This window comes from Abrus precatorius, unplaced genomic scaffold (assembly GCF_003935025.1).
Source record: "Abrus precatorius isolate BTA unplaced genomic scaffold, Abrus_2018 Scaffold11, whole genome shotgun sequence".
Taxonomy (NCBI): Eukaryota; Viridiplantae; Streptophyta; class Magnoliopsida; order Fabales; family Fabaceae; genus Abrus; species Abrus precatorius.
Window position 1 is genome coordinate 29139336 of NW_020874303.1, and position 22710 is coordinate 29162045.

Sequence of the window (22710 nt, forward strand, 5' to 3'; positions counted from 1 at the left end):
AACATCTGTGCCTTTCAGTAAAAATTGTCGGATTTGTTCTGTACTATGCCTCTACATTTCTCCTTGCTTCATTTGTAATTGCGTGTTCGTTAGGTTAACCAGTGCAAGTTGCAACTGGTTTCCGGGGCAATGTCGTAATATCTGTTAAATTGCTGATATTGGCAGTTCTTAGGAACTCTCCTGATTCCATGAGCATCTAAAACACGAGAGCCTCGCTGATCCTATTACGATGGATCTATATCCCCATGATTGTTTATTTAAGGTAAAGTTGATTTGTCCATTTTCTACTGTTATGTTTTATGGTTGGGGACAATATATTTTTCACCACCCAAGAAAATTGAAGACCGTCTAGCTCAGAGTCAAATCTAACAACAGATTTCGCTAAAGTGACCAAAATCTAACAAGACACGTCTTTCTTTCTTTCAGGAGGAATCGGTGGGAAGTTACTGCATTTACAACCATAGAAGTACATACATAACGTAATGGTGGCAGTTCTGCACTACTTGTACTAATTTGTCTCGACCTTTTTATTTATCAGATTGGAAATATAAAAAATATTTCAACACTAACACTGTAGTAATATGATACAAGGGTTACTTGACAAGGGAAGCTAGAACCCTGCGAGGTGGATGAAATGATCTTCTGGAATGAAGTACAGCCCAATTATCAATGAAGAGAAGGTCCCCTTTTTGCCAAGGAATGGCAACAGATTCCTCCTCCAATATGTGGAGACAATCATAAACTATGTGAGCAGGTAATGCCTCCCCATCCCCAAACGTAACAGCCTTAACAGGATCATTCAGTTCATCTTCCCAGCCAGTATAAGCAGCCACCATGCTATTAAACCATATCTTCCGTTTTCTCCTCTCATCATACTTCACACCAGGGATCGGACCCATCACTGTCTTCACTCCATCTTCCAACCATTCTAGCTTCATTCCCAATTTAGCAGCCCTTCAAAATCAAAAAACAATTTTTATTTTATTTTTCATATAAAATAAATAAATAAATAAATTGAATTTTCTATTGCAAGTGCAAGAAGTTATATTAGAAATAATTTTTATTAAAAAATATAGCATTTAATAATCTTAATACATTGAAATTTACAACTTTTAATATAAATTTACTATCCTGATCAGAAAAATGATAAATAAATAAACAATGGGAGATTTTGGATGAATTGCACCTTTGTTGAGCGATGGACTTGTCACTGGTCAAGAAAGTTGACTTCCAGCCACGGCCAATGGGAGAAGAGGGGTTATCGTCTTCTCCTAAAATCCTGGTGTACAACAAACCATGCTTCTCTAGTTTCTGGACGAAATCAGGGTACTTCTCCTTCATCCTTTCATATACCAAATGGCTAAGAACAATGGGGGTTTCGCCCCCACTCGCAGGCTCCACTTCGCAGAAGAAGAACAATTTGGAAGGGAATTCAGGAACCTGAGCCATCTCGTGGTGGAAAGGGATCTTCTGATCGGGTGGGGATTCATTCGCGGTGAAGACGCGCCCCACCACGTTGGTTCGAGGAGCGGCGCCACCCACGTAGGGAAGCTCATCGTAGTCAAAGGCTTCGACGACGTCGTTGAAGTGAGATGCGGTGGTTAAGGGGAAGCCCCTGAAAAGGACGGCACCGGATTGGAGTAGAAGTGATTCGATGAAGGATTTGTTGGTTTTGATGGAGTGCGTCAGAGGGTTCGCAGTTGCGGGAGACACTACTGCAGGGAACGGAACTCCGTTTACAAGCTTCTGCTGAGGAACTTGGATTTCCACAAATGCACCTTCCATCTTTTTTCTTTGATAACTTCACAACAACACAACGCTACAAATTCAGGGTCATCTTCCCCGTAACGTAACCATCTAGACGGAAACTGCGACCAGGTTCAACAGCGCCACTCAGTGGCCCATATCACTTCATGTTTGGGCCCATATATTGGGCTGGTTTTCTTCATGCATGCTTTATTAGTCCAAAAATGAAAGAATTATGGACCCGGCTAAAAACAACACGAGGCCCTTTCTGATGCAAAACAAAAACAATTGTAGAAAATTATCGTAACTTGGAAGAATATAGCCTATAACTTAATAAAATTTTAAAAGAGAAAAGTGAAAAACATGTGTCAGTGGGGACCGCGGGGTGGAGCAGTGCATCAGCTTCTTAAACCCTACACACTAACTACTTTATTGTAGTGTATCTGTGGATTGTGATTGTGAATTCTAAACCCTCAGTTATCTCCCATGGCGGAAACCACTCAATTGACTCGCCACATTGAGTCCTACGTTGACTCCTCTTCTTCTGCTGCTCACCAGGTAACTTCCCTCCATTCCTTCTCCTTACTTGTAATTCCTTCTTCCCTCCCATTTCAATGATCCACGTTGTTGCTTTGCTGATTGCGCTTATGCACTACAGGCTGCAAGTTTGGACGCAATTGCCTGTCTCGTAATCGCTGACGCTTTACCTCTGGAAGCACTGGTACCTTTCACTTCGCTTTCTCTTATCGTCACTCCTTTTCTTTTTATCCTAAACAACCAAATTTACAGAAGTATAACTTTCCATGTATTCGTGCTTGCTTATTTTGTGTCTTTGCTTAACTTGTCTTCGTTTTTCCTGTTTCAAAATTTAGGTTGGAGAGTTAGGGATGTATTTGACCACTACAGATAACGTTGTACGCGCAAGAGGTGCCGTATTTATTTATTTATTTTAAAGCTCAAATCATGAACAAGGGTAGTGAACCGAACAAAATTGTGATGAATTATGTGTCATTAGGAGGTTATAACCGATGTTGCATTTGATTGAATTTTCTCGAGCTTAAATTTATGCTAGTTTTGTACAAATTAACATTTATATAGACAGAGACAGAGGTGTTCTCTAATCGTGCATTTTCATGTATTGGTGTCATTTAGATAGTATGTCTTTAGGGGAATTTGGATTATCTTCTTATTAATGAATATCTGAATGTCTCTTGGAAACATTTCTTCAGGAATTCTTCTTCTGGCGGAGGTTCTTACTCGTATTGTATCAAAACCACTTGGAAGTGCAGCTATACACAGCTTGGTTGAATTCTTCAAGGACAGACTGGTCAGTACGAATATTTCTTCTGCTGCATGACTTTTTAAAGTTCTTGGTTGTGACTTTTTCTAAAATTTTGTTCTATCTTGTATCTGTCACCCGCTTTTTTATTCCTTCTGTTTATTCCTGCAATTCCTTCTCCATTCCTATTTCCATATCATTGGGATTTCATTCATGGTCCAAAGCTTGATTGGAATCGGATTGAGCTGATTTCATGGTGGAGATTGAGGGGCTTGAACTTGATGTTATGTTTATAAGCTTTAAATTACCAAGACTCTTCCTTACGGATAACATACTGAGGTTGCATAACTTTGTTTCATTTATTAATTTGAAAAAATTCAGATGTGTGATTCATTAAATCAAGCTTGATAGTTTTCTTAGTTGTCTCAAGTTTTGACTTTTGATATTTTATGAAACTTTATGCACATTGAGCCTTGAGCATTGCTGATTAAACAGGATCCTTTTGCATTTTGACTTTACAAAAGTGTCGTGATTGGTGATCTACGTTCTCTTTTATCATATCCATTTTTCTCACTAGATTTTCTAATAGCATAAACAATATAATATTATTTATTATCAGGCAGATTGGAGAGCAGTACGAGGTGCACTATTGGGTTGCTTGGCGCTGATAAGGAGAAAAAGTGTTGTGGGTACGGTAACTTGTAGTGATGCCACAGCCATTGCTCAGTCTTTTTTACAATACTTGCAAGTTCAATCTTTAGGACAGTTTGACAGGAAGGTAAATCATTTTTATGGCCAAAAAGCCAATAAATTTAAAGCTTCTGCTGTACTTAGAATTATCCCTAATCAGAAAGGACATTAAAAATATTTTTGAGAGAAAGATAGTTTCATAAAAAGAACTCTGTTAAAAGTAAATATAACCACTTGGAGCAATTATATATTGGCTTCAATTTTCTTACCAATTAATCTGACTCTGACTGTTTATTGTTATGTTATGGTAAATATTTTTCTATGCAGTGCTTCTGTAGTTCTTGCCCTTTTCTGATTGCATTTAGGCTATATTTGCTTGGCATCTCATCTTTATACACTCTTTGTTTCTGTACTGCAGCTATGCTTTGAACTGCTTGATTGCCTGCTAGAACACTACTCTGATGCTGTTACACCGCTGGTAGTCCTAGCTTCCCTAAACTTCTATATAGCAATAAATAAAGCTAAAAGAGAATGAATGTCGTGAACATTTATTATTCTGTTTGATGATATTTAATGTCACTTCTTAATTTCAAATGTATTTTCTGATGTTGGTTTTATTTAACACAACTACTTCCCTTTCTTCCTGCTGCCACTTCTCTGTGCATACAATATATATAACCTGCGAGTTTCTCAGCTATACCTTTAGCTGAAGACAGCATAGTTGTGAAGCTAATGTGAGTGGGACTAGTCTATACAGCAGGTTGATTAGTGTTGTGGTATCTCATATTTTATCACCTTGAGTACTTAAGAAACATCATGTAGATTGTCTATGTTGAGAAGAATTACTTCGTTTATTATATGTCCCTTTTCTTCTCTTTATAATAGCAAGTTAGATCAATTTTTGATTTATGTGTAACTGCACAGATCTACTTCCTACTCTCAAAAGTTTCATTGCAATCCCATTTTGTTATACAATGATTGTTTTCCATGATTGAATATTAATTCATGTTTTTAAAATATGAATTATTTGTAATCTTAAAGACTTTTATTTGGAGTGTGTTTGTGTTATGCTTATTTTGGAAAAATAATTGCTTTTTTTCCCCTGCATTGTCCTGAGAGAACTCAAAAAATTCTCCAAAAATATTTGTTCTCAAGCATACTTGTAGTATTTTAAAAAATATAAGTGTATCTTTCTTGTTTTACTTAACTTGAGGTGCATATAGTGGAACTCAATCTATTGCTTTTTTGTATACAAGTAAATATTATTAGGGGTATAAAATGGTGATGTACAAGGGCAGAGGATAATATATCCAGCTAAAAAGAATAAAAATATGATGGCCAATATCTGACTTACATTCTGTTATCACAAAGATGTAATCTATGTAAGCCAGCTTTTACTCATAACTATCTAAAAGACTTTACAGGTTTGCTGCTGATACCTCTATGACATCAATGGGCTATCTTTTCCCCTGTAATCTAATAACTTATTGCTTCTTTGCTCTATTGTAGGGGGAGGACCCTATTTATGGGATTTGTGAAGCCATAGATGCTGAAAAAGATCCAGAATGTTTAATCCTCGCTTTTCATATTGTTGAATCTTTGGCACAATTATATCCTGATCCATCTGGTCTACTTGCAAGCTTTGCTAAAGATATTTTTGATATTTTAGAACCATACTTTCCCATTCACTTTACACATGTAAGCTTAATCTTTCACATATCTTTCTCATTTAGCACCTTCCATTTATATGTACTGATTTCTGTGCATCACTTAAGCATGTATGTTTCAGACACTTGAAGAATTTGGTTGGTGTGAATGCTTGTAGACCTATTTTGCACTTATGTTGCCATGCCATGTTATATTGATGATGGAAGACTGTAACAGGATGGACATTTTTTGCGTAAATTTCTTATTAAACTGCACTATGCCTAATTCACTCTAATAAGCTTGTTTGATAAAAGGGGGGTTGCCCAACTCTAATCAGTAGTATTTTGGTTATATTCTTAATGTGGAATATCTTAATAAACCACCCTTACATCCAGTGTTAGACATTTGAAGTTTGCAAAATTAGACATTTGTGGGTGGTTTAACATTAAAATTGGATAAGCTCTAATACTGTATTAGAAATGAACCTAGCTTAACTCACTCCTAAAATCTATCTCAAGGGGAGAGGATTGTCCAAGTTTTATAACGAGTATTTTGACCATAATTTTAGCCAGTAAGGGACATCATAACATATCTATTCTCACTTTGTATTATTTATTTGTAATCTCTGTTTCTTTTCCAGCCAATCAGTGGAGATACTCACTTGCTAAAAGATGACTTGTCAAGGTCTCTGATGGTATGTTGAACTATCATTCAGATTTTGTGGTGATTTGCTTTAAATAGTTGACATTGTCTTATAATTAATCATTTAGTCTTTGATGTGAACCTCTGGAATTTTAAAATTATTACTTCATTTTCATTCTCACTCTTGCTCTCATTTTTTAAATTCAAAAAATTGCTTTTATAATATAAGCTAATTATTTTACTTTTCTGCAGTCTGCATTCTCTTCTACTCCTCTTTTTGAGCCATTTGTCATTCCTCTGCTTCTTGAGAAACTTTCTTCTTCCCTACATTCAGCAAAGGTTGGTATTAATAATAGATTATCATTTTATTTTTTATGCTAAATTATCTGCATAAACGCCTGTACACTTTTTTAAAAAAAAAAATTTAATCAGTCATATTTTTCTATGTTTTTCTGCATTCAGATTGATTCTGTAAAATATCTTAGAGCATGCTCTTCCAAGTATGGAGCAGAGAGAATGGCAAAATATGCTAGGGCTATTTGGTCTGCATTAAAAGACACCATCACTACCTATTTGGAGGAGCCAGATTTTTCTTTTACTCTAGCACCCATAGAAGGTATTGGCTTTCCAGAGAATGAAATTGTGATGGAAGCTCTGTCCCTCCTTCAGCAGCTTATTGTGCAAAATAGCAGTTTGCTAGTTAGCTTGATAATTGACGATGGCGATGTCAACATTATTATCAACACCATTGCCTCTTATGAGATATATGATGCTATTCCTGTGCAAGAAAAGAAGAAACTACATGCTGTTGGTCGTATTCTCTTTATTGCTGCCAAGACTACCATTTCTTCTTGCAATGCAGTGTTTGAAAGTCTCTTCTCCAGAATGATGGATAATTTGGGATTTTCTGTTACTAATATCGATAGCTTGGCAAATGGTGATACTTTTCCCCCTTTGAGAGTTAAGTTTGGATTCCTTTATCTCTGCATTGAACTACTTGCAGGATGCAGGGAATTAGCTGTTGCATCTGAGGAAGCAGCACTGCAACATGTTTTTGAGCATGAGACATTTTGCACTATGCTTCATAGTTTTTCAACTCCATTATTGAATGCCTTTGGTTCAGTATTGGCAGTAAGTGCTGACAGATGTCTCCTTGATCCAGATATATACGTTGGAGGTAATTGCTCTTTTTTATTTGAGAAATTTTTTTCCCGTAAGTACTCACTCTTAGTTTCTTTTCCATAATTTTCATCATATTTTGTTCAATTTACTCTGAAATAGCTATCTATGAGAATGTGTCATGAAGTGATGATGTTTTTCTATTTTTGATAAAAGATATAAGTTTTTAGAAAGATGGGAAAGAAGCATATTTGGAGAGGATAAGAAATCCTTCTAACAGAGAAAAATAGCAGCAAGCCAGAGTGGCTCAAAAATGCAGCAAAGCTTTCCAATCTTCATGTCAACAAAGCAAATCCATAAACCCAATCCCATACCATTACAAATCTAAGGTAAAAAGGAATTTTTAAAAATACAAAAATTCCTCTCAATGAAATAATTGTAAAAATTGCGCACTGGCATAAAATCAGAGCCTCCTTATTGTTGTCAAAAGTCAAAACTCAACCTTTGCAATGTATCATGAGAAACTGCTCCAAGATGAAACAACTAACTTGGCAATATTCCTTAAAAAAATAACTATCTTAAATTGCAAAATAAACAGGCTACTGTTTCTGAGCAAGAACATATCACATAGGGGAAAAAGGTGATATTTTTTATGTGATTAACCCTATGAAGTCTCTATGCAAAAGAGTTGACAGTGGAGGGAGTTTTGGATTTCCACATTGGTTTGACAAGGAGAAGACTCTGATAAATAGTTGAGTGAATCAAGTGTTGGAAAATCAATTATATGAGAAAACACCAAAAGAATCCTCTGTTTCTCCTTTCTGGATTGAAGAATAGGCAAGTATAAATCAAGGAGAAGCAGAAGATACTTTCCCACATAATGAACTCCTAGTGTATTACTTATGTGGCCTTAATTATGCCTTGTAAGTTGATTTTAGCGTTTGTCCATTTGTTCTGTATTCAAAGAATACACTTAGATAGGTCATTCTTCCTTGGCTGAACAGAACAATATGTAGTCTGTCAACTCTCAGGCACGTATTCAGTGTGGATTTACCCACTTCCTTCTGAAGCAGTCCATCCTTTGAAGTTGTACATTCATAATTTATCATGGCCTGGCTGTATTAATTATTACCTATTTTCTATTCGACATAATCCATAATTGGTGGTGCATATTGATGATGTACTGAAGTTAAAAAGAATAAGTTTTCAATTTTTTAGTGTCACTTCAGAATCTGATTAATTAATTTTGATGCCAAATTCTTATTATTTAGTTTAGGTGTATAAAATCAGATTGCTGGTTCTGGCAGATTGTTAAACTAAAATTATCTCGTTTTCATTTCTGTAGACTCTATTACGTTTAAATCATTAATTAGAATTCAGAACAAAGTTATAATAACTTGAGTGTTCAGGATTTATGTTTATGTGTGAAATGTATGACCCAAAAAAGTTATAAAATATCCAGGCATTTACAATTTATTATGTGATGCACATTTATTATTTGAATCATGATTTTGTGAGTTTATAATTTCTTCACATTGCTGAATCCTTTTTTATTGTCGGTACTGATATGCAGTGAAGGGTTTGCAGATACTTGCTATGTTTCATTTAGATGTTTTTCCAATACAAAAATCAATATTCGAGAATATTTTGAAGAAATTCATGTCAATTATCATAGAGGATTTCAACAAAACAATATTGTGGGAAGCAGCATTGAAAGCTTTATTTCATATTGGCTCATTTGTTCAAAAGTTTGATGAGTCTGAAAAAGCTATGTGCTACAGGAGTTCTGTTGTAGAAAAAATTGTGGAACTTCTGTCTCTGGACAACACTAATCTGCCTTTTTCACTCAAAGTGGAAGCATTATCTGATATAGGCATGACTGGAATGAAAAATATGCTGACAATTCTTCAAGGTTTGGGAGGAGCTGTATTGGCCAATCTATCTAAGGTTTATGTATGTATATAACTTCAACATTCTATCTGATCCTTTGAAGGCATCTTAGAATATTATTTCACTTTTAGAATGTCCTCAGGTTTATTTTGTCATTGGCTGCTGCAACATTTTTGCTTGTCGTCCTTGTATTATTGTGGATTTAAATTTTTGGATGTGATTGTAACTTTCTGCCATTTTTTTCATCTAGGTCCATAGAAATTTAAGGTCTTCAGAAATTGCTCTTCAGCTTTTGGAGTGCTATTCTTGCAAGTTGCTCCCATGGTATTCAACTCTTCAGGGCTTGTATATTATATTCATTTTGCTGCAACTATTTCAATTCTCTTCGCTATGATATGAAAATACCTGATATTTTGTATTTGAATTAAGGAAGAGCGGACTAGCTTTCAGTTTGTCTAATATTACCAATATAATGCTATTCTCTGTGCTAGGAGCAGGGAGGATTAGCATCTGACAAAATTTCCTATTAATCTGATTGTTTGAATTGAATCTGGGCAGGATCCATGAAAATGGAAGTTCAGAGGATTTTGCAGTACAATTTGCTATGGACATTTGGAGTCAAGCAGGAAACTGCATGGATTTCAGTGCTCCATTTGAGGAAAAGGTTATATAACCGTGACCCTCATCTATTCCTTAAATATTTTATGAATATAATTAAAATCCTGAACTTTTTATTACATACTTGCAATTAAATATAAAATTCAAGTAGTAAATGATCATTTTTTCTATTTTGTGCTTCAGGTTCTTCTTGATGCAATGATGAAAGCAATGAAACTTTCTGTTGCAAGTTGCTCTATAGAGAGTCAAAATCTTATAATTCAAAAAGCTTACAGTATACTATCATCGCATACCAACTTCCGGCTTAAAGAAGTGGAAAGATTACCACTAACTCCTGGAAAATATGACATTTCCCTTAGAGATGAATGGATACTTTCATTATTTGCATCAGTAGTTATTGCAGTTTGCCCCAAAACACACATTCCAAATATAAAAATACTTATGCATTTATTTATAATAACCCTCCTCAGGGGTGTTGTTCCAGTTGCACAGGCCTTGGGTTCCATACTTAACAAATTTGTTTCAGTATCCAACAGTGCAGAGAACCCTAGCGATCTTACTCTGGAAGAAGCTCTGGATGTTATATTTAACACAAAAATATGGTTTTCTAGTATGAGCAATGGAAGTAATGGGAATGAAATGGTTCTTACTAAAATATGCCTGGGCATTGCAAATGATAGGTTGCTTCAAATCAATGCCATTTGGGGGCTCTCATGGATTGGAAAAGGTTTACTTCTGCGCGGTCATGAAAAGATTAAAGACATCACTATGATTTTTGTGGAGTGCTTAATATCAGCCACAAAGACTGCCTTGCCTTCAATCAAAGATTCATTTGAAAATACTGAAAAGCAGATTCAGGATCCTTTAGTAATGAAATGCGCTGCTGATGCTTTTCATATTCTTATGAGTGATTCAGAAGTTTGTTTGAACAGAAAATTTCATGCCATAATACGGCCTCTATATAAGCAACGATTTTTCTCTTCTATGATGCCTATCTTTCAACAGTTGATTACAAAATCTTATTCTTCACTGTCCAGGTAGATTTATTGTGTTCTCACTCAAAATAAAAACTATTTTTTCCTCCTAGTGGCATTTGTCAGCAGCATATTTTTATTATTTTGATGCCATATTGACTAGAATTGTGTACAAGGTCCCCTTATACATACAAACACTGCAGTATTGCCAATTTGCCAATGAGCTGTTTTGACTGAGAGTTTTGCTTTTGTCCTGTCTCTCGCTCCCCAACAAATGTCTAACCTGCTGTTTTGCACAATCTCAGATCTTTCTTGTATCGGTCTCTAGCGCATATCATTTCAGATACTCCACTGATAGTTATATTGAATGAAGCTAAAAAGGTTAGTTTGAGAAATTTTAAACTATTAGCAATTACATATCTTCATTTATCAGACTAATTATTTTCTTTTTCTATCAAAGCATATTGTGTTGGGCTTTCTTGATCAACCAGTTTTAATTCAGTTAGTTCCCTGGCAAATTTTGCAGCTCATACCAATTCTCCTGGATTGCTTGTCCCTGTTAACAGAAGATACCCAAGATAAAGATATCTTGTATGGTCTGTTGCTGGTCTTATCTGGGATATTGACAGAGAAAAATGGTAATTATGATGTTTATAGTACTTAATTTTGTATTATCTGAATTTATAGGGTTAAGACATAATGGTTTAGTGTAATTTGAATTTATTTTCCTTTTGTTTCTTTTTATGATTTATTTGCGGGAAAGAAATTGGTTCATTGTAAGGATCAATTGTGATTTAATAAAAATTTTCACAAGGATAATCCACCATTACACTTGTTGCTAGATTCTGGTCCAACATCTGGTATTTGCAGTTACTAGTTTCCGGAACCTTGCTGCACTTGGCTTTGTATAGCTTCTACTTGTGTTTTCAATTGTGTTTGGGACAAATTTGATAATGATAATGTTATGTTTGGCAAGAAGAACGACTAATCTGTAGATATACTGTCTTATGTAAACTCTATTCATGCATGCAGGACAAGAAGCTGTCACTGAGAATGTACGTATTATCATCAGTTGTCTGATTAAGCTTGTGGACTACCCTCATAAAACGGTATCAAAATTTAGCTATAGAAGTTATTTACTGCCTAAATTTGCTGACTTGAGTTGTAAAGGAGCTTTATTCCCTGTTAGACATGCCAGTTTCTTTCTTCTTCTTCTTCTTTTTTTTTTTTCTGGTCTGGGGGTGGGGAATTTGTGATGGCAGCTTTCAGTCCCGTCCATTTAGCTACATATCCTGCTAGCTACTACTTGAGCTACATTTCGAGGACAACATGACTGTTCGAATAGTCTAGACATGTTGACAATTGTAGACTCATTCTAAATTATTACTTGCAAAGGGTTTCTACTGTAGAATTCCTGCCAAAACCTTTAGACTCCTCTCATCACTTTGTTGTCATCTTATTGTCTAGAGTCTAAACCAATCAAAGTCAAAAATAAAAATAATGTTAATGGTAGATTTCTCCTTATTTGTGCAGCTTGTTCGAGAGACAGCTATTCAATGCCTCGTTGCCTTGGCTGAGCTGCCCCATACTCGTATCTATCCTATGAGGACACAGGTTTGTCATGCTTTTAGCTTAAAAGGTTGATTTTTAGTTGTTGACAAATATTCTTTTTTATCTTTCTATCATGACTTGAATAGAATGCTCTTCTGCTTTTTTCACATTCCATTGTGTTCAATGCTTTGAATCAACGTGTTCAGAGATATATTGTGCGAGTTATTGACCTGTTTTGTATTTTCGATTTTTTGGAACATGGGTGTTAAACGTCTTTTTCTTACTCTTTATGCTTTTCATATCGATTAGGTTCTACGAGCAATATCGATGTGTATTGACGATAGAAAGAGAGCCGTTCGCCATGAAGCTGTCAAATGTCGGCAAGCATGGTTAATACTTAACTGTTTTGGGAATATGTACAAACAATTTTGTTTGGTCGAATAACTGTTGTACTTGCTAATTTGACTTATCTTTGCTTGACTTTTGATAGGGCATCGATGTCATCCAGGAGTCTTCATTTCTGAAGTTCAAAACCAACTTCCAAGGCTTCTGGAAATGCTTTTGAACCTTGTTTTCTGATAGAGATTCTTTCTTCAGATGGAAAATCTGAAATTTTTTTAAATCGTAGATAATAACTTGTAAATATTGTAGGTTATTAATCTTATTGTGCACATCTATATCTGCGTTAACGACTAATAGGTGATAGTTATCAATTTGGTTGTGGATGATGTAAAGGGACAATATTTTTTTATAATTAAAAAATTTAAGTTTAAAATGTTTAAAACATTTTACAATAACAATATAATTTAAAAATAAAAATTATTTCGATATTTTTTTATAAACTAAAACAAAGGCTTTTTTGAATTAAGAACAAAGTTCAATGTTTTTATTTAAAACTTGTTATCCGGGCGAACCGTGTATTATATAGCTTGCATGAAGAAAGGACGAGTTTAATACGTACTACTATTTTTCAAACTACAATAAATAAAATGATGTAAAGAGTTCCACAAGGTTACGAAAAATTTGGTTTAGACAAGGTTTGGCAGACAAGCATGTGCGTCTTTGTATTTTTTGGTAGTATTTTGTCTTGCACATTTGTTCTGTTCACTTTGGGTAGGGATGTGACCCATTTTTCATGTTTTAGATCTTTTAGATCCCCCAAAAAATAAGTAACTGAGAATTGCAATGACATTGCCTTTAATTTGATGGAAAACAGTTCTTCTGTTGCAGTAGTAATAAGAACTAAAAAGCTTTAGAGCAGGTTTCCTTGAACATTTGATAACTAAACAAACATTGGAAGCATAATAATATCCCCAAATGGACAGTGTTGCCCTCAATGCACATTCGTAAACTCTTTACTTGGGTCGAGATGATGTCTCAAGGGGCCCAGCTTGTCGTCTAGCCAACTGCACAAACAAAGGAGCCCAATGACCCAAAAATCAAAAAGGGGCGTTTAGTTTTCCACACGGCTAAAGACAACAAATTCACATGCAAAAGTCGCACTCTATGGTCACCTGAAAATAAGCTTCAAGTTTCTTTTTCAGTGTTTCATGTTCTTTCTTCAGTTGTTGGAAGCTCATCTTGCATCTGTTTATTCACACGCAGCGACAGAACTATCAATATTTAGGACACTAACAAATTGAGTGTCTGGAATTTTATGATCCAAAATTCTACACATGAATGAAATGGTAGTTATTGAGAAAAATAGAGGACGCTTGAGGAAATGCTAGTGTGATCGTTACTGAATGAAAAATAGAGTGAAAGCTAGATTACCCTTTTGCATTTCCTGCCCTGCAATATTCCCTAAACACAACGATTTCTGCTGTCACCTTTTTGGCTCCAATGCTACAAACCCATATCGAAAGAAAAACAATCAAACCATTAGGATTCATTGTAATAAACAAAGCCAACACAGTATGTACTTGATGATATAATATTTCACTCGACGCAACTTATTATTATTACTTTTGTTTTCTCTCTTTTTACTTATGGATGGATTATTCAATTGCGTTTACCTTGAGCTGCTTCCATTAAGCCCGTACATAATTCTTTCCATCTTGTTGAAATCAAGTGGATTCTCCTTCCTGCAACAACCACAGCACCCAATAACACCAACATAGTTTTAAAAAATAAAAATTGAAGCAGAGAATGTAAAGAAAATGCAAAGTATGATGAAAATTGATTAACGTACAGTATCTGCTCCAAGTTCGAGATATTCCCAAGTGATTCGCGGAAGTAAAGGGTCACTATTTTCTCAACAAAATCAGGATTAGCGTCATCCTGTAGTTGTTCCAGTTGGCTAAACTGATCATTCAGAAATCCCTGTAATGGATAAGTATTTGAAATCCCATGATCAACTTGTAACTAAAAACATTATTTTGTATTACGAAATCAATAAATATATATGTGACATTCACGTCTACTACTAGTACTAACGTTGCTGTACTATGCTAACGAAACACCGTGTCATGACTGTTAACAATTCTGAAGTGATCATCCATTGCCATTCTTTCGTTTATTCCTTAATACCCTTAACAATGACGTATTCATCATTAAGACGCATTTCACAAAGTAAAAGGCTGAATGTATAACTTATGGTGTGTGGCAATGGAAGAAGGTGAAGATCACACATCACATGCATAAAAAATGTTGTTAGAATTAGTGAAGAACCTTATCAAAGAGGGACTGTTTCATAGCATTAACCTTGCGTGACTGGTTTGTGTCCATTTTTTCAAATGTAAGAAAACACAGACAATAAAGGCTCGAAATGTTATTGCTGTTGCAGGCCGAAGTGGAAACGCATGAGATGGAAGTGGGGATTGGAGGAGTTTTTATAGCAGCGAAAAGGTGTCCTACGTGTAGGAAGTAGGAAACAGAATATGATGGATTCAATAACGTGAAGAGGGTCACTTCATACGGCACTGTGAAGGAGACTGCAACAGTATCCTCACACTTGCTTTTTCTTACCTTTTGTATTTTCGTTTATACTTACTTTTTTTTTCCTTCTTTTTTGATTTCCTATTGCATTATTTATCTCATCTCTATTTTCTCTCTTTTTTCCTTTTTTTTTCTCTTTACCTTTTTTATCTCTTTCTTACCTACATTCATTTCACGACTCTAAATGGGAGTGTGAAAATATCATTGTTTGGAGGAGTGTCATGGATGGTAAATGGAACAAAGAAAACACACGTTTTACATTTTTCCACACTTATTTTAGAAAGGGTGATGATATTTTGGCATTTCTTAAAGGGGTATTATTTGAGGGTAAAAAAGAAAAAAATAAGAACGGGACAACCAAAAAAGAGTAAGAATGAGATGTAAAAGAAAGAAAATGTGAAAATATTATCATTGTTTTAGAAACTTGAAGGGGATAGGAAGAGAAATGAGTGAGCTGAAATCTCTTCTTTTCAACTTTTATCCTTGTTCCAATATTGAAAGATGTGGATAAGAGGGAAAGTAGTTTATTTTATCCCCCTGAGTATAACAGTATATTATTGATATTTTTCTTTCTTTCTCTTTATTTATTAAAATTTCTTCACTCTCCTTCTCTACTTTCAACTAAGTTAATTTCATGACACCAATTTACAGAAAAAAAATTATAGTAATACTCACAAATAATTTACAAATAAAACATTACTAGCATGAATCGAATTGAACATGCGTCAACCCCTAATAATTAAGTAAAACTTGTTAGCTAATATTTTGTTCAAGTAAATATGCACAAATTGATGGATTACGTACATTTTTAAACAAAGAAGATAGAATGATAACAGCTGATTTAACAGTTAATAGAAGGATTTTTCTAATCTAAGTAAAGATAAAAAATTATATTAATACATTTTTATTAGAAAGAAAAAATTCATAGTAATTCAATACATTATTACTTTTAAATATTATAATTTATAATAAAAAAATATGTATATAATTTCTTATCTTATATAATATTACACCAATATAAAAAATTATATACTTTCATCAAACATATTTAATAGGTAAAGTTAATTTCACTACTTTTACATGACAAGTGTCACATTGTCCATGATTTATATAGAATTAAATACTAATAACTCGTTATTCAAGAAATTAGATTATTTAATTTCATTTTTGTTTAAACAAATTTTGCTTAAATAAAAATAAAATTTTTTACTTTTCCTTCCTTCCCAACTCTCCTCCCTTCAACTCCAACCTCCCTCCTTTCCCTTCAACTCTTTTTAAGTCCCCTCTCCGAATTTTTTCATCTCCTCTTGTACTCTTACTCTTACAATTTTTTTTAAAAAAAATTGATTTTTACTTAAATAAAGTGAATTTGATTAAAAAAAAAATGTTGCGTGAACTAAAATGAATTTAGATATTAGCCAAATTGAATGCAATGATGCAATGGTGAAGACAAACTTGAATTTCGGTTGACTTTTCTACTTGTTTCTATTATATGTTTAGAAACATTGGCTTGATTTATTAATTATCAACGTATTCTGTTAGTGATTCCCAAGTCTAGAGAACCATAGAAAAATGAAAATACTAGCTGTAAGCTTCCTAATTGAAGGAAAGACCATTTGAATGTACGTTAACCTGATAATCTAACAACTTGAAATACATGTATATATCACCGCAGATGCTACAAAAACTTCTCCAACAGCTCTCTTATTGACTAATTAGCATTCTGTTTACGCTATTAGAGTTAACAAGGAAGGGGGAAAATGGGAAAAAAGTTAACACGGAAAAATTTATTGACAGAAAATTTACATCAATGTCATTTCTTTCTCCACAATTTCAGCAAATCAAGATGTTTTGAAGGAGAGAGGTGTGTTAAAGAAGAGATACTCTTTCTATTCTTTCTTTATTCCGAATCCCTTTGTAAAAAGAGTTAAAAAGTCGAATGTCTTGGGTGGGTGAAAGAGGATCACAATCTGGTTTCTCTGTTTTTTCTCTAGTCTGGCAGATTGTTGGTTTTATTTTTTAGTTTTTTTTCTTATCACTCTCTCCTATTTTGATAAGAATCCCACCATGGACAATGCTCAATCTCTATAAGAAACTGATATGTACCATATCAACCAACCCAAATGCAGAATCATTGGTACCAACGTGACCGAAAGAAAAAAGAACAGACAAGTTTACCAAATAAGTACTGCATTTGGCAACATATGATGATTGATGACTTTAAAACTGTCTTTAGAATAAAATTCAGATGTCTTTTAATCAGAAATTATTTCGGCGACGGTAAACTAAAGACTTAGCATAACAGTAAAAATCTCAACACATTCATGTTAATTTTTATACCAGAAAACTTAGCCTTCATCTCCTGTTTCCTACAGCGAGGAGGATCCAATTACATTGAAAGGGACATGATTGCAATGCATAGTGTCCCAAATGAATTAGCTGCTCACAGGACCTGAAAAGCACATCAATTCTTTTCTTTTCTCATCAAGAAATGTGTGCTGATATGAATAATTCAAGCCTGTGGGAATTGATGCGATTATGAATAGGTTAGACAAGGTTGCTTTCTTACTTCTCAGTGGATTTGGGAGGTTATTCTTGTCTGGAAGCATCAACTCTCCTAAACATCTTCAGAATCCACTCTTTGGAAAAACATTGTTGAAATCAACTAGGAATCTAGCATGCCTACTAAAGGCAATTTTTGTTCTGTCTGCCAAACTTTTATTCAAATGCACGAGACAGGATCCTTGTAGCAAACATGGAAAACAGGGAATGATAGGTTATTCGGCGCCCCCTGCTTTAACTTATTTTTCTTTCTTCTCTTGTAAGTACTTGGTGAAAATTATATCCAGACTCACTCTTTATAAAGAAACCTAGAGGAACAGGGACCTCTTGGTGAATATTTGATTATTGAAGCTTTCATTTGTTTACAGTTAGAAAGAATGAATATTTGCCAAGAATTAATCTAACCTGAGCTACATACCACCACATAACTTCCTACAAATTGGAAGATTAAAAAACTAGGGCTCAGAAGGAAAAAAAAGGTATATATGATAGTACAAATGAAAAGATGACCAAAAGAAGGCCTGCTGTCTTCAAGTTCAAACCGCTTGAATTGGATTGTTCTTGCCACTGTTTAAATCTGAACTGCCAACTGGAGCATTTGCATGGAATGCTGACTGCCTTGAGGGCTCCCCTAACAACTTTAAGGAAAGTGGGGAAGGCTCTATGTCAAGTACTTGTTTGTCCCCAATGCTGAGATGCGACATTCCCACAAGTTGATCAACATTCACAGGTTCCTTTGGAATCACCGGGATTGGCTTGAGGACCTGATGTTGGGATTTCTCTCTTCCATTAACTGCTTCAAAGGGAGCTGCAATTGATGGCCATGTGGAAAATTGAACAGGTAAATAAGCAGACATGAATCCATGATGTGCCATTGGTGTCAGTCCATTTGATCCCATCGTAGTTTCATTGGCCTCTTCCATCTTTTCTTGAGAAGTAGTTTCCATGGGTTCAAATTCGGATTTAAGGGAGAGATTTAGTGAAGGCTGTGATTTTCCATTAAAGGGTTGTGAGTTATCGGATGGTGGAAACAGCACTTGTTCTTCTGGCACCGAGGGTGGATCTGAAGACTGACATGTGATTGAAAAAAGTTAGCTAAAGGAAAAAATGCAGATAAAAATTCTACACGACTCATCAAACATCACTCACAATCAATGCCCAGCTAAAAGAAGGATGATCCCATTTGCTTTCATTAGCAAACAAAGGTTTCTGTGAATGTGTCACACTAATAGAAAAGTCTGTCTAAAGCAGAAACCAGTGTCAACGTGCCAAGAAATCCAACACGATCAAGATGTTATCAAGTCATGATATTCAAGCCAAACACATCAAGGTATTCTCCAAAAGTAACATGACATGACATGTAATCAAGAAACATGTAATGGGAATAACAAAAATTTTTAAATTGCTTATAAATTGGAGTTCATGTATTAGCAACCGTGACACTAGTTTGAATTTCCATTTTTTATGAGACAACATATATAGACAAAGGATGTGTACACAATAGTTGGATTAGATATGATAAATGAAGACCAACCATGTCTGGAACCATGTCAAAAAGACTGGAACGTCTCTTTCTCCTGGTAGCATGACTCTGCCGGATAAAATACTTTTGGGCATGACTTGCTACTTGAGTAGGAGTCCTTGATACCACAAACCTACGTGCTATCCCACGCCAGTCTCCTTTGCCCAGCTTCTGGAGACCAATTAAAAACAGCCGATGTTCTTCTTCAGTCCATGGAACACCTAAAACACATAAAAGTATGAATTGAATAAAGCAATCCAGTCAGCAAATACAAAAGGGTACCTAGCTTGCTTAATGCATCAGCTGTACTGAAGAAAATACAATAATCCAAAACAGCAACTAATATCCTTGGAAACACGTCAAATGCAGCACAAAGCTAAGAGGCTGAGACATAAAAAAAAAGAGTTAACAGGTAGCACCAACTCTGTATTAAGGTGTCAAGCTGAAGATGTTCCAAATATATGTAGCCTGTTTGACATATTTACAATAAACTTGAACTCGAAAAAACAGCTAAACAAACAATGCTACTTAAACTAGTTAAGTCATCCAAGAACACTGCTTTTTTCTGGTTTTAAGACAAAAAGGCAATTTGATTCAAGCAACAGACTCTTTTGAGTCTAGTTTTAACAGATTCCATGAGGCAGAAAGGCCACTAATTTTGCACGTTTACTTTTGATGATAATTTCTCACCCGAAATAAATTTAAAGAGGTCATGGTAATGTATCCGAGGTAACAGATTCCATGGAAGAATGCATAATCATCAATAAGATTTAAAACCAATGTAAACATTCCCAAGTTAGCGACTACAAAATTCAAGCTGCAGTGCCATAAAATGTAGGGGGGGAAAAAACAAAATAGAAAAGAGAAAAACATTAAGAGAAAGAAAAAATCTTATTTTGATAAAAACATTTATAAACTGCAACAAATTCACAACACAACCATGGTAAAACAATAAAGCCCAACTTGAGATTAAAGACAGATATAACACGGCAAACAAAATGGGCTACTACCGTTAACCACCAAATTGTTTTTCATTTCCATCGAGACCCAAACTTTGAAAACAATCTCAAATACGAAGTTTAAAAAATTAATAAATATCACTTTCGAGAAACAAAAAAAGAAATGCATAATATTAGAATCGTTAAAATATAAAATAAAAAATCTAATATTTCTTCTTCATACCTTTTTTTCTTTCTCCGCGGCGGTTAGCGAGGGTGGACATATGAGCTGGGTCATCGGACAAATAGGCGTCTCCCTCATGAGGCAGGTCGAAACAGGGTGAACCTGGATTGGAGGAATGGTTGAGGTTGCCCATGCTTGCACTTTTCTTAATTATGGATCCATTTCCTAACCTAACTCCGAAAAGCTTGACTCCTCCGCCGCCCCCTCTTGTGGGACACGTTCGGGAGTTGTGTCCGTTGTTGCTGCAGTGGGAGCACCGCCGAGTCATGGCGATCCTCCGCGTGACTCGGTGGAATACGGTTGGAGGAGGATAAAGAAGGAGAATGAGGATGCGATGATATATAGAAATGGGATTATAGATTGAGAATGAACCAACGGAAAACAAAAGAAAAAGAAAAGTGTGCATGTGTTTGCTTAATTAAGGTAAATGAAGGTGGTGGATAGTTTCGCCACTTTTTATTATCTTGGGGCTATTTCCGGAATTTCACTCTAGTCGAACGCGCTGCATCGCTCATTTCTTTCTTTGCTTCAAATCGCTCTTCAACGCGTTTCATATCATTTCCTGCTTCCTTCCATGCTATTGCTCCCACTTCACTTTATCAACTTTTTTATTTAATTGCATCTTCAAATTTTTTTTTATATTTAAGTAATAATTATATATTCAATCCTTATTTTTATCATTTTTTTTTTAGAGATCATGAATTTCTTATTAAAAATAATATTGTTTAAGTCAAATACAGTTATTATGTATGATAGAATTCTTTCTTTGAATTTTTAATATAATCATATTTAATAAAATTAAAAATTAAAATCATAATTTAAATTACTTCATTTTCTTATTTTTTTAATATTCTAAGCTAAAACACGTAAAATAAATAAATTCATAAAACTTAATCATGATGTCAATTTGTCATATAAAAAAAAAACATAACGATGCATTTTCAGTTAAGAAAACAAAAAAAATTAAAATAAGAATTCAAACTTTTACATTTTTTTATTTTTCCAAATTAAATTTTATTTTTATTACTCTTACTTTTCTTTTATTCTATCAAACAAAATGTTAGATCATCACAAATAACGAAAACAGACAAAATTCTGCCATGATAGGAGCACACTACTTAATATTCTTTTATGTCATTCTCTATCTATATTTTTATTTATCACATTCAATTTTAATACATTTCTTCAACTGAAAATTATTATTATTATTTTAAAAATTTTCTTTAACCTTTTCTTTCCTCTGTATTTACTTCTTATGGTCAAATTTTGACTTGACTTTACCGTGCTCACTGTAGCGAAAAAATTTAATAGTTGGTTTGATATCCATTTAACAATTAAGATACAAATGACAAGAGATTAAAATAAAACAATAAACTGTTTCCTAATTGTACTTAAAAAAGAAATAACTTTTTTAAATAGAAGGAAATCGGTTAGTATTCTAACAAGACGTTACTTTTTAAAGATAAATAAAATTTTAAAGTTATTATTTTTTATTTTTATATCTAACGATTCATTATTGTAAACAGTTTTTCATTTTTATAAAGTTATTATACAATTTAAAATAAATGAATTATCTTATTTTTCATTTAATACATTTAAATATAAATCTTATTTTATAAAATTAATGATAGTAATAATTGATTGTTGACATAACTGATTATTAAAATATTTTTTATAGTTATTTTAAATAAATATTTTATTGATTCGTAAAATAAGATTAAATGACTTTTAAAGAGAAAAAGTGTTGGAGAACAAACGCGGATACAAATTCTATCCTCTAATGGATATTTATCATCAACTAACGTGACATGTATATTATTTTTTTGTGTTTGCTCATTATCAAATATTTTTATGGTTTTATGAGTTTTAATTATTTCCTTTTTATGGTTTTATGAGAGTTTTAATTATTTTTCTTTTAATTAAATAACTACATTTTCACAAATTTTTGTTATAAAATATGTGTTCATAATTCTGACATTTTAAACAAATACTACTTAACACATGTTTAGATAAACAACTATCTTGTTAAAAACAATTCCATCCAAACATTTATTACAAGTTTCTGTAATTTTTATAAAAATTCATATGTTGGTACTTACGTTTTTTTCTTTTGTAAAAAGAAAAATATTATTTCTGTTAGTCCTACCTTTTTTAATTGTGTTTATTTCTATTTAAACAAATACCTTTAGTTTAATATTTTATTTTTTATCTTACATCACTCTAAACAAAAAAGGAAAGAAAATTATTAGATTGAGGTGAACGTAAAAACAAGAGTGTGTATGGGATGGATTTATCCTTATCTTTACCTTACTATAAATATTAATAAATTTTTCATTTTTGGTTTAGATTGG

General features: G+C 33.8%; 4 protein-coding genes across 5 annotated transcripts; 1 reads left to right on the top strand and 3 right to left on the bottom strand.

Annotated features, from left to right (window-relative positions):
- Nucleotides 1–385: 385 nt before the first annotated feature.
- Nucleotides 386–1870, bottom strand: LOC113855369 (clavaminate synthase-like protein At3g21360). The gene is made up of 2 exons (XM_027486991.1): nucleotides 1187–1870; nucleotides 386–954 (listed from the first exon to the last, which is right to left on the bottom strand). The coding sequence occupies exons 1-2, from the start codon at nucleotides 1783–1785 to the stop codon at nucleotides 594–596; spliced, it is 960 nt and encodes a 319-aa protein (XP_027342792.1). The 5' UTR covers nucleotides 1786–1870; the 3' UTR covers nucleotides 386–593.
- Nucleotides 1871–2189: 319 nt separating this feature from the next.
- LOC113854786 (MMS19 nucleotide excision repair protein homolog) lies at nucleotides 2190–12889 on the top strand. 2 transcript variants are annotated; one of them, XM_027486002.1, is made up of 20 exons: nucleotides 2190–2304; nucleotides 2405–2467; nucleotides 2619–2673; nucleotides 2976–3073; nucleotides 3645–3803; nucleotides 4134–4193; nucleotides 5225–5413; nucleotides 6003–6056; nucleotides 6257–6343; nucleotides 6467–7181; nucleotides 8697–9076; nucleotides 9264–9337; nucleotides 9572–9677; nucleotides 9815–10668; nucleotides 10911–10986; nucleotides 11132–11243; nucleotides 11638–11714; nucleotides 12139–12219; nucleotides 12466–12545; nucleotides 12647–12889. In XM_027486002.1, the coding sequence occupies exons 1-20, from the start codon at nucleotides 2233–2235 to the stop codon at nucleotides 12678–12680; spliced, it is 3426 nt and encodes a 1141-aa protein (XP_027341803.1). In that variant the 5' UTR covers nucleotides 2190–2232; the 3' UTR covers nucleotides 12681–12889. The 2 variants fall into 2 exon arrangements, 1 of the variants encoding a protein (XP_027341803.1); XR_003502797.1 differs by lacking the exons at nucleotides 10911–10986; nucleotides 12139–12219; nucleotides 12466–12545; nucleotides 12647–12889.
- A 622-nt stretch (nucleotides 12890–13511) lies between these two features.
- LOC113854787 (histidine-containing phosphotransfer protein 4) lies at nucleotides 13512–14883 on the bottom strand. Its single transcript, XM_027486003.1, has 6 exons — nucleotides 14827–14883; nucleotides 14348–14478; nucleotides 14172–14240; nucleotides 13930–14001; nucleotides 13671–13743; nucleotides 13512–13562 (listed from the first exon to the last, which is right to left on the bottom strand). Exons 1-6 carry the CDS (start codon nucleotides 14881–14883, stop codon nucleotides 13512–13514), a joined length of 453 nt encoding a protein of 150 aa, XP_027341804.1.
- Nucleotides 14884–17400: 2517 nt separating this feature from the next.
- On the bottom strand, nucleotides 17401–20755 carry LOC113854834 (transcription factor MYBS3). Its single transcript, XM_027486090.1, has 3 exons — nucleotides 20360–20755; nucleotides 19190–19398; nucleotides 17401–18725 (listed from the first exon to the last, which is right to left on the bottom strand). The coding sequence occupies exons 1-3, from the start codon at nucleotides 20625–20627 to the stop codon at nucleotides 18192–18194; spliced, it is 1011 nt and encodes a 336-aa protein (XP_027341891.1). The 5' UTR covers nucleotides 20628–20755; the 3' UTR covers nucleotides 17401–18191.
- Between the last annotated feature and the right edge of the window lie 1955 nt (nucleotides 20756–22710).

Coding starts and splice junctions, on each gene's coding strand:
- LOC113855369 (XM_027486991.1), bottom strand. CDS start 1,785: ATGGAAGGTGCATTTGTGGAAATCCAAGTTCCTCAGCAGAAGCTTGTA. Junction 955..1,186: donor AAGTCCATCGCTCAACAAAG/GTGCAATTCATC, acceptor TTGATTTTGAAG/GGCTGCTAAATTGGGAATGA.
- LOC113854786 (XM_027486002.1), top strand. CDS start 2,233: ATGGCGGAAACCACTCAATTGACTCGCCACATTGAGTCCTACGTTGAC. Junction 2,468..2,618: donor CTTTACCTCTGGAAGCACTG/GTACCTTTCACT, acceptor TTCAAAATTTAG/GTTGGAGAGTTAGGGATGTA. Junction 12,546..12,646: donor GTCAAATGTCGGCAAGCATG/GTTAATACTTAA, acceptor GACTTTTGATAG/GGCATCGATGTCATCCAGGA.
- LOC113854787 (XM_027486003.1), bottom strand. CDS start 14,883: ATGGACACAAACCAGTCACGCAAGGTTAATGCTATGAAACAGTCCCTC. Junction 14,241..14,347: donor TCGAACTTGGAGCAGATACT/GTACGTTAATCA, acceptor TGGTTGTTGCAG/GAAGGAGAATCCACTTGATT. Junction 14,002..14,171: donor CTTAATGGAAGCAGCTCAAG/GTAAACGCAATT, acceptor ATGGGTTTGTAG/CATTGGAGCCAAAAAGGTGA.
- LOC113854834 (XM_027486090.1), bottom strand. CDS start 20,627: ATGACTCGGCGGTGCTCCCACTGCAGCAACAACGGACACAACTCCCGA. Junction 19,399..20,359: donor CCGCGGAGAAAGAAAAAAAG/GTATGAAGAAGA, acceptor TATGTGTTTTAG/GTGTTCCATGGACTGAAGAA. Junction 18,726..19,189: donor TTGACATGGTTCCAGACATG/GTTGGTCTTCAT, acceptor ATCACATGTCAG/TCTTCAGATCCACCCTCGGT.